General features: G+C 32.4%; 2 protein-coding genes across 2 annotated transcripts; both read right to left on the minus strand.

Annotated features, from left to right (window-relative positions):
* Positions 1 to 289: 289 nt before the first annotated feature.
* LOC104102128 (uncharacterized) lies at positions 290 to 3778 on the minus strand. The gene is made up of 2 exons (XM_009609765.4): positions 3535 to 3778; positions 290 to 663 (listed from the first exon to the last, which is right to left on the minus strand). The coding sequence occupies exons 1-2, from the start codon at positions 3731 to 3733 to the stop codon at positions 470 to 472; spliced, it is 393 nt and encodes a 130-aa protein (XP_009608060.1). The 5' UTR covers positions 3734 to 3778; the 3' UTR covers positions 290 to 469.
* Positions 3779 to 6831: 3053 nt separating this feature from the next.
* Positions 6832 to 8359, minus strand: LOC104102133 (uncharacterized). The gene is made up of 3 exons (XM_009609769.2): positions 8143 to 8359; positions 7295 to 7420; positions 6832 to 7105 (listed from the first exon to the last, which is right to left on the minus strand). The coding sequence occupies exons 1-3, from the start codon at positions 8266 to 8268 to the stop codon at positions 6998 to 7000; spliced, it is 360 nt and encodes a 119-aa protein (XP_009608064.1). The 5' UTR covers positions 8269 to 8359; the 3' UTR covers positions 6832 to 6997.
* Positions 8360 to 11091: the final 2732 nt, after the last annotated feature.

An 11091-nucleotide genomic window follows, 5' to 3' on the forward strand; every position in this document is an offset into this window, starting at 1 on the left:
AGTTATCACGCTACATCAAGTACATAAGAGCATAATGAATGACGAAAACAGGTACTCGTGTTAAACGAGCTTTTAGAGACGCGGTCACGTGCCCTTTTTTTAGCTGCAGATACAGCCTATGCATTGACAAGTGCAACAAAGCACTTCTTCAACAATGCTAAGGGTTAAGCCAAGTAATAGCTTCTTGTTTCTCTACATCAGTTAAGATGTCATTTGGTATACAGAACTCAGATGAAAATATCGAATAATATGCATAGGTACTTTTCAGCAGCAGAATAACCAAACAAGAAACAACAAACTTTAACGAAGCTTATATTAGGAATAAACTAAACAAAACATTTGTAAAGAAACTACCATACAGCTAGATGCTGTAACTTTTTACCCAGAACAAGACCCACCCCGCCCCAACAGAAAAGGAAAACTAAGTAATACAAGAGTTACTGGATGATAATCAACAGACTAAACAAAGTTAAACGCGTCCATCCCACAAAGATTCATTCCGAACCTTGTTAGACCTCAAGAGAGGCTCCACATCTCTAGGAGGGTTTAAACCAAGATTTTTAGCACGCTCCCATCTGTCCAATCTGCTCAATCCAAGACTTGGTCCATAAGCCATATCCAAGTCAAATTGCCTTAATAATTCCTCCTGCCTGTCATAATCATCTGAAAATTTTGGTATAAGAAAAGGTATTACAAGAAGAAAAAAGAGAAATGGAGAGTAGAAGATATACTAATCAGAAGCTTGCTATATATATTCTTGATATGTTCAGTTATAAAATAAGTGAAAAGTTGCGGGCAGTGTCCATAGAGTGTGAGTATTTCCTTAGTTTCTCTGCAAGTAAAATTACTAAGATACAAATAGCAACCAGTGACACATAAAAATTCTGCAATCTACAATCCCTGGTAACACCATACAAAGAAGACTTTCAATCACACTACTTATCAGAAATTTTCTAAGGGAGATTGCATTTTTGTGATAATTCACCAGTACAATCAAGAATAGTATTACTAGCATTTTTACTTGGCTATGTTGATGATTTTCATTGAGCATCTCTGTTCAACTTGAATAGCAGCAAGTTTGTCTATTGTCATTCTATATCAGAGTTGTGAAGAGCGTGAAGCGAGGAAAAGCGACAACCCCCATTTCGCTTAAAGCGAGAAGCGAGAAGCAAAGCGCTCGCTTTTTTGAAGTGAAACGGAATTTTTTTTTAAAAATATTAAAATAAATACTGGGCAGCATAAAAACAGTGAAAGAAGAACTGGGCAGCATTTCAACGAAGAGGAGAAGACTGAGAAAGAAGAGCTATATAGAATCTATATAGACAACTCATCGAAAAGCTAATTTCAGCAGCCTTGTACGCAACTCATTTATACCATTAATCAATTAGGAGAAAAAAACTTACCTGGGTGCTCTTACTACATTCTCGCAAATTTCTAGTTGGAAGTTCTTATGATTAAAGCAAACAATTTAAAAATGCGTGAAATACTTAAAAAATATGCATGCACATTGTGCGTGTGTCGATTCCACTATTCCAGCGTTAGCAATGGGAAGCCTAGGAGGTCAAACAATAAGTACAAAGTTAAGTACGCTACAAGAGAGAGGATAGTTCATGAATGAGGTAAACAACATCATCTCCACAAAAATGTGCACGTTTGTCAATTATAATTTGACATCGTAGGATACGTATATGGTCTTTTAGTGAACGTTTGGTTCATTGGATTAAGCAGGATGAGAAAGTATGAGGATCAATGATCTTGCACAGCATGTATCTGATAGCAAGTGATATGGTCTTATTACTTATCCCTCAGTCCATCATTTGAGAAATATCAATGCAGGAAATAGTCAAAAGATAAAAAGCCCAAGGGATAAGAACTTAAAAATCGACTAATGACTAATCGTCTACGATTTTTCTTTCACAACTCACAAAGTGCTATTAAACTAAGCCTCTTTAATGTATCTTCTGCTTTTCAATTTCACAACGCTTCAAAACATGTTGTTCAAATAACAACAACAACAAACCCAGTAGTTTCCCACAAGTGGGGTTTGGGGAGGGTAAGATGTACGCAGCCTTACCCTTACCCTTACCCTGGAAGGGCAAAGAGGTTGTTTCCGATATACCCTCGGCTAGAGAATGTTGTTCAAATGTAATATGAATATATATTACTAATGGTCATTTCCAAATAAAATATAACTACATATGCATGTCGATTAGTATTGATTAGCTGATACCGTGTATAAATTGGTTATAGCATATGTCTTTGTATTAACTGAAAGTGTCTTATCTTGATTTCTTCTTACTGCAAATTATCTTGATCAGAAATTTGTGCAGAGTAATTCTATTTAGTATACTTTGAGCATAGAGTAATGAACAAAATTAACGCACAGGTACATAATTAGACATCAAGAGTGTTCAAAAGTCTTTCTTATTTCTTAACTCCGTTCCAGTCAAATTGTGCCATATAATTTAACAGGGGAGTACTCGGATTTGCTTCGTACGGTCAATAACTAATACTCCACACTTATCATTTCGAATTCCATCAACAATGGAGAAACAAACATCCCATTTGGCATTTCAAACCAAAAACGACGTGTAAAAAGGCGAACGCATTATAAGCGCAAACTCAACAAGTTGCAGGTGTTTCAATCTGATCATGAACAACAAGGGGAATAAACACTACGGCCAAAAATATATCGTACTCATTACGCAACATCAATACAAACCGATAAGGGGCGAGGGAAATTGTAGTGTTAGGTGTATTAGCTACGAAAAACATCTTTCTGAAAAATCATCATCATACTATCATATACTTCATATATTCCACTTTTATGGCACTATTTACTTATTAGTCTGCTCCAAAAAGAACACATTTCCATATTTGGCATCAATTAACTTTACACCTTATTTTACCTTTACCGAAAAACTTTTATTGCCACCGAAATGTTATGACGTGTTTTAAGACCACAAGTCTCAAAAAATTTCATTATTTTTTAACTCCGCACACAGTCAAACTGTATCACATACTGTTAGGCCAAGCGCTGCCACGTGACACCGCTTTATCCGAAAAGTTCGCTAAATACACCGATTAGAAGCTTCACTTACAGATTTAAGGTTCGGGTTGGAGCCCCAATACCGAATGGAATTTCTTTTTCTAAAGTTTCTGAGCTTCAGCTGTTGAAAATCATTAGGTAGTAGGGAAGTTTCGAACTCGTGACCTCCAAAAGATTTCAAACCAGCTAGAACACCAAACTAAATATTCTACTGATAACTTAAATTCCCTTTATAATTATGAGGTATTATTGAATACAGTTCAAAAATAGTACTAGAATAGTGTAGCTGATATGATCTAATTTTTTTTTTTTTTTTTTTGCAACGTCATTATAAAATTATCCGTTCTAAATGTGACATAAAAATTCTGGCGTACGCCAACACCACTGATCACATAAATTCGTATGATAATTGATCTGTAAATTACTTTACACTCAATCAAACACTGGAAAATAATCTAAATGGATTATCAAAGGAAAATGCTTACCTTGCAAATTGGGAGAGCCGTGGACATTTAGGGCTGGAGAGTGGGTAAATTCAGAGCCGAGAGCAGCCGCTTGCTTTGGGGTAATAGATTTCTTCGTAGTAACAGCACATGGTGATTTTGAATTTGTTGATTTAGTGATCCCACCATTCTTATTCTTCTTTTGCCTATAGAAACCCTTCATATCTGATTTCGACGCCATTGTTTCTCTCCCTCTCTGCCAAATTCAAATTTTGAATTCCTCCTTTTAGAGGAGGGTGCATTGTTATTTATACCTTCAACTTTGGGCCCATATGCTTTTGGACTGGGTTTGGATATTGTGAATTGTAAATGGCCCGTATTCTATTGGGCTTTTAGCCTCCTGAACAAAAGGGGGATTGCAGCCGTACCCTATATTTGTGTCACCTTTTAATTTGTACTATATTTTTTAAAATTATTGATTTGGTAGTCATCTCACAAAAAATTCATAATAATATGATAATTACACATCTGACATAAGATATAAAACGATCTCATCCTCTCCTCTCAACAACTTTATAAAAAAATCAGAAACTTGTCCAGATTCATCTTCAAAATCACAATTGCATGAAGTTGTTTCACCTTGAAGCTAAAACTTCATGCTAATGTAGCATAAAGTTGTTTCATATTGAAGCTAAAACTTCATGCTAATATAGCATGAAGTTGTTTTACATTGAAGCTAAAACTTCATGCTAATGCATGCTGAAGTTATTCTGTGGTCTACAGTTTTACCATGGATTTTATCTGAAACTTCAGTCTAAACATGCTGAAATTATTTAGTTCATTTGCTAAAACTTCAGACTAAACATGCTTAAGTTATTTAGTTCATTTGCAAAACTTCAGACCAAACATGCTTAAATTATTTAGTTCATTTGCTAAAACTTCAGACTAAACATGCTTAAGTCATTTAGTTCATTTTGCAAAAAGTTCAGACTAAACATGCTTAAGTCATTTAGTTCATTTGCTAAAATTTCAGACTAAACATGCTTAAGTTATTTACTTCATTTGCTAAAACTTCAGACTAAACATGCTTAAGTTATTTAGTTCATTTGCAAAAACTTCAGACTAAACATGCTTAAGTTATTTAGTTCATTTGCTAAAATTTCAGACTAAACATGCTTAAGTTATTTAGTTCATTTGCTAAAACTTCAGACTAAACATGCTTAAGTTATTTAGTTCATTTGCAAAAATTTCAGACTAAGCATGCTTAAGTTATTTAGTTCATTTGCTAAAATTTCAGACTAAACATGCTTAATTTTTTGTCTTGCAGTATGTAATTTTTTAAAGAGTTTTTGCTAATGCATGCTAAAGTTATTTAGTTTATTTGCTAAAATTTCATACCAAAATATGCTGAAAATTTGTAACGCAGTCTACAGTTTTGTTCTGAGTTTTATCCGAAACTTCAGTCTAAACAAGCTGAATTTTTTTAGTTTATTTGCTAAAAGTTCAGCCTATACATGCTTAAGTTTTTGTCCTGCGGTTTGTCAATAGTCTTTTATTAAAGAAGGGCAAAATAGTCTTTTTAAAATACTTTTAACAAAAAAAAAGGGGTACGGATGCAAACGGTAAAATAAAACGGGTATAAGTTAAAAAGGGGCGACCAAATAGGGCGCCTCATGCAATTTTTACTGAACAGAATCGGGAAAAAATAAAAAATAACCAGATTTATAAATAATAATTGAAAAATAGTCACAGATTCAAAAGTAATCGAAATTTAATAACTTTCTTATGTAAAGATAAAATCCGAACAAAAACACTCTTAAAAATCCGGAAATATTCCATCATAATATGCTGAAGTTAGAATTTTTTACATATGAGCTTCCAAATATAATGTGCAGTAATTTCATAATGCGTTGGAGTTCTGACATAATATGCGAGAAGTTTATATGCAGGAGCTCCATAATCCAATATATTATGCTGGAACTTTCTGCGTGCTGGAGTTCCAACATAATATACTGGAAGTTTATATGCAGGAGTTCCATAATCCCGCATATTATGCTGGAACTTTTCGTATTTTAGCAAAATAATGATTATTATGACTTTACAAATGCTTGCTATTTTTCAATTATCAGTCCAAAAACTCGCTAGTCCGTGCTATTTTGACAACAGAATTGTGTTAGATTTGACTGGTTTATCTTGTGGTTACGTTTTCGTGGATCTTTACACAAATAACTAGGTGGATTCACTGTTTACTTTCAAGTTTTTACATTGGTTGTCCCTCTATGGTAATGGTATTTATTTTTGTCCCCACTTTTTCAAACATACGAAACTGGCCCTTTAAGTTTAATGATTTTTTTTTTTTGGATTAAGAAACTCTTAGCTCCTTCTCCGTCTCTTCTTCTTTTTCAACAAAACCATCATAGTTCTTCAATTCTAAAAGCTTGAAATTTCTATTAGTGGTTAAAATTCGAAGTTAATAGTTGATTATCATTAAAATTATTTAAGTATTGATTATTTGTGCTTAAAATTTTAATTCAAACATTAATTTAATAATTTACTTTAAAAATCTCAAAACTTCATTGTAATCCTTTATAAAGTAGTTTAAGGTGGACTGAGAATGCTCAATGCGTATAAAGTATATATCCAGTATACCTGTCAAATTGGCCCGGTCGACCCACGAGCCGACCCATATAACCCATTAAAATTGACCCTTTAACCGACCCATAACCCACGAAATCCTAACCAGAGCAGCCCATTAATTTAAGGGGCCTGGGCCGGGCTATAATATTTTAACCCACTGAACCAGACCGGACCCGAACTAGTAGCTGACCACAGGTCAACCGGCCCAGACCAGCTCACATATATATATATTCAGACAAGTGGTAAAAAATTGAATCCAACATTAAAGAAAGAATATAGTATGAGACACTATGAGACATCTTGTCGAAATAGTCGAATTCCATATGTTTTAGACTATTAGTTATACAAATAGTCGAATTTCATATGTTTCTCAAGTTTTAATGTTAATAAAGTATGATTTTTTTTTTAATTTTAACCGGATTCAAGGACATGTAGTAATTTCAAGTTCGTATCTATGTATAAAGTTTGAAATTTTTATCATTTATTAGTTTTTAACTTTTTCTAATTAAATTGAATTCGGCCCATTAGGGCCCAATTTAAGAGATTACAGGTTACGAGTCCGAGTCGGATCAACATGTTTTGATTAATGGGTAAAATTCGGACCGACCCCTATAAGAAAGTGAACCGGCTCAGCCCGGTTAAGAACCCACGGGCTAAGAGTCTACGGGTTCGGGTCCGAATCGACCCATTTATCAGCCAAAATTAAGTGTTCCAAAATTCATGACTATATTATAGATAGAGTTCCAGCCTGATTACTACTACAATATACCAACTAAAATCTGATAAAATAAACAGGTAAAATATTTTAATAAAATGGAATTCAAGACATTCAAAATCGTGAAAAACCAAATGCCTATTAATTTTGCAGTCACTTTTTGCCAACGACTTTTTCCTTGACTGTTTCCCATGTACCCTTTTCTTCCTCTTCATTCTCTGTTGCCTTGTCCAACACCTTCTTTCCCATCTCTGAAATTACCTAATCAAAATAAATTAAGAATCATAATAAGTTGTCAAGTATATATTAAGATAATAAAATTAGGAATTAATGATTGATTTTTGATCCTACAAAATAATCAAACATGAAGGAAGAATTATAGATCTGATTAAATTAGGAAAAATTAAAGTCGGAAAAAACAAACAAATTGTAAATAATAAATGGAATTACATCTCCAGCACTAGAAGAGACGGTCTCTTTGACAGTTTCACCTACACTCTTTACTTCTTTAGCACCTTCCTTCACTGCTACTGCTGCTTCTTTGATCTTTTGGGCTGTTTCTTTATCAACTTTTGCCTGTAAAATTTATATATTTTCCAAAAGAGAAAGGAAAGTACAAGAAAATGTTCAGAACAGTACAACCGAATCCATCACTTTGAGAGGAAATTAAACAAACATATATTAAGAAAAAAACTCTAAATATATTTTCAAGAGTGTGCTCTAACAGCCAATGAATTAAGTAAATTTAAGACCAAAATACTAGCGAAAAAAGGAAAGAAAGGGATAGGGTTTAATTTCTCTCGCTTTTGGCATAGCGAGCCCCAGCACGACGGACTATTAGCTCAGCGATAGAGCATGCCCCCGATAATTGCGTTGTTGACCTTGGGCTATGAGTCCTCATATGAGATGTGAATCATCCAACGCGCACATTAGCATGGCGTACTACTTCTATTCGAATCCGAGTTTGAAACCAAGCTCCTCCTCGTGGATAGATAGGGCGATTCACATTAGCATGGCGTACTACTCCTGTTCGAATCGGAGTTTGAAACCAAACTCCGGATAGATGGGGCGATTTCGGTGAGATGCAATGTAGATTCAACTTTCGATTCACTTGTCAGATCCGGGTAGTCTGAGTTTTTTTAATCTATCCTAAGTTTTGATGAACAAAATTACTTGATGCTATGTTAGGAAGTTGTGCGTAAACCACTCACCAAAAAATAATCTAAATACTCATAAACTGGTTCGAACACTTATTATTCTTTCCATCTAAAAACTAAAATGGAAAAATTGAAACTTACTATTTCTGAAGGTCTTGTGGCATTAACAAAGCATCTAGAAATACAAAAACTAGTTGCAGGGACTAAAACTCGAGCAGAATTAATGGAGTTGGACATGGTTGCTGCAAGTTTCAAGTTATTAGCCATATTGTTTCTTCTTCTTCTTCTTCTTCTTCTTTTTGTTTTGCAATTTGCTATTTCTTTGCTTTAAACGGTGATTTTTTCCTTAATTTAATTTCCTTTTTGTTTGTCCCCTTTTTTAGTTGTTGTGTTGTCGTTGAATTTGTTTGGTGGAAGCCAAAGAGGATGCCACTTGTCTGGTTTCTGCGAGTTTATTGCGAAATGGAGAAAACTTCTCCTATGGCTATTAAATTTTCTGGACCTTTTCAAGTCGGTTTGAAAACATGGCCAAATCACTTATTTATTTAGCTTTTTTTTTTTTTTTTTTACTAATAATTAACCTAAATAGTTGTCTACAAAACTATTTAAATTAAATATAATCGGTAAATATTTAAAATATGTATAATTCATATATAATTTGTGTATAATCATATATTATTAATATATAATCTACGCATATCGGCTAAAAAAAATAAACAGCGAATTCAACCGGCTATTTGTGCAAAGATAGTGTTTGCTTGTACGTGAAACTTTAAAATAAGAAAAAAAATATTTTTTCTATAATTTTAAGTATTATTTTAATATTTTTGTAACTATAAAATAATATGAAGTTTAAAACTAAATTATTTGTAAGTATAAAAATAGCATTCTTTTTTAAATTAGTAAATAAAAAGTGTTACGTAAAATATAACTGATGGAGTAGAAATAATTCAGAAAATACTTACACCTATCATCTTATTTTAGGCATTTAATCCCTCTATTGTAAATTTTAGTTGGGTTTCTCGATATATAACATATAAAAAATTACAACTTTTAGAATTAATTGAATTGATTGAAATCGAACCTTATCAAATAGACTGCTAATTTTATTTCATAATGAATAAATTTGGTGTCAACCTTTATATCGTATTCAACAATTAGGACCGATTTTCAGATTTTATACACGAATAAAGAAATACCAGAATGCACCTAGTAAATACGTATATACTAGCTCGTATTTAGTATTAGACTTTATGCTTGAAGATTTTCAGCGATATATACATCATTAAGACACAATTTAAAACAAAATATATGGATTTAATTACACAATCAAGAAGAAAAAGAAAATTAGACGTTTGCACGTAAAACAGGCTTTTCTCCAACTGTCAGCATTAAATATTTTAGATTGCAGAATTATAAAGTCTAAAACATCCTAAAGGATTTTTTGTAATACACTTACTACTTTTATAGATCTCAGTCTTAGAATTTTGATTCAATCGTATCCAAATATTAAAGCAGAATTATCACTTTTTTATCAAGAGATAATTGCACTAGTGGTCCCTTAGTTATTGAAAAAATCTAAATTTGGTCCTTGTAATACTTCACTAACTCTAAGCATATTGAATTTTGAATTAATTAAAATTTGTGCCCATTACATAGTAAATATTTTATATCTAGATTATTTTAGACCTATAATACCTTCAGATATGGAGTAACAATACAAATTTAACATAATATTTAAAAACTTAAATGATTTAAATGTTTACAACTCGTTAAATTTGTGACAATTCACAAGCAAAATATTAATTAATGATGAACATTTTTATTAGTTGAAGATGTTTAAACCCCCCGCCACAATGGTGGTATTTAAAGGAAAAGAATAAAAATAAAAAATAACACAAGGAACCAAAAATAGAATTTGTATAATTGATGGACCAAAAACACAAATTTCCCTTTTATCATTAATAATAAAGATTCAAAATAATTAGTCATATCTTTTCCATATTAAAAAGATCCAAAATAATTAGTTATATCTTTTCCATATTAAAAAGATCCAAAATAATTAGTCACATCTTTTCCATATTAAATGTACTCTTGAATGGCACATATAAATAGCCATCAAATTAGCTTAATTAGCTACAACATAATCATTTACAAAACAGAAAAGTTCAATGGCTTTTTCTTCAATTTCCTTAATTCTTTTCTCCCTTCTTCTTACTTACAATTTTAATTCAGTTTTTGTCACTTCTTTATCATATAATGTTCGAATTCAAAATAGAGCAACTCAACCTTTGATTATCAAATGCTTATCAGATGAAAATTTTTACGGCCAACAAACAATTAATCAATCAAATATATGGCCATTTAGTGTAACAATAAGTGAAGAGACTCAAGGTGGTGTTTTTTGTCAAATGGCCTTAGGAAATAAGCAAGGTTTATTCAAAGTGTTCCAGTTTTCAAGAGATAAAGCTTTTTGCAATGGTCAAACTTGCAATTTGTATACAACACAAGATGGACTTTGTTTTGACTTTGGGAATAAGTGTGTTATATTCTTTAAATTTATTGGTTAGTTGGAGAATGTAGTAGCACTTTATCTTTGATGTTAGAAGTTGATTTCTCAAATAATTTTGTATCGCGATCTATAAAAAATGTTGAAAAAATATTTATACAATGTATGTCATTTATAATTCTGTCACGACCCAAAATCTCACCTCAGGCGTTGTGATAGCACTTAGTTTCTAAGACTATCCGATTACAATTTCATTTAAAGCCATTTTTTTAAACAAATAATTTACAAGTGTTGAAACCAAAAGCGAAAACAAATATAACAATCTTCCAAGACTGGTAATACTGAGTCACGAACTCTAACTGAATATATGCAATGATCACAAGGATCGAATATACAATACTGTTCGAATAAGAGTTGACAATACAAAAAAATGGAAAGACTCCAAGGGACTGCGACGACCAAGCAGCTCTACCTTGAATCCTTGCTGTCACGACCCAAATTAGCCCTCTGTAAGGTATCGTGATGGCACCTAGTCTTTACGACTAGGTAAGCCTAATATTACGAAAAATATAAAGAAAACA

Source organism: Nicotiana tomentosiformis, chromosome 5, assembly GCF_000390325.3.
Source record: "Nicotiana tomentosiformis chromosome 5, ASM39032v3, whole genome shotgun sequence".
Taxonomy (NCBI): domain Eukaryota; kingdom Viridiplantae; phylum Streptophyta; class Magnoliopsida; order Solanales; family Solanaceae; genus Nicotiana; species Nicotiana tomentosiformis.

Coding starts and splice junctions, on each gene's coding strand:
- LOC104102128 (XM_009609765.4), bottom strand. CDS start 3,733: ATGGCGTCGAAATCAGATATGAAGGGTTTCTATAGGCAAAAGAAGAAT. Junction 664..3,534: donor CGGCTCTCCCAATTTGCAAG/GTAAGCATTTTC, acceptor CAAAATTTTCAG/ATGATTATGACAGGCAGGAG.
- LOC104102133 (XM_009609769.2), bottom strand. CDS start 8,268: ATGGCTAATAACTTGAAACTTGCAGCAACCATGTCCAACTCCATTAAT. Junction 7,421..8,142: donor CCACAAGACCTTCAGAAATA/GTAAGTTTCAAT, acceptor TAAATTTTACAG/GCAAAAGTTGATAAAGAAAC. Junction 7,106..7,294: donor TCTCTTCTAGTGCTGGAGAT/GTAATTCCATTT, acceptor TATTTTGATTAG/GTAATTTCAGAGATGGGAAA.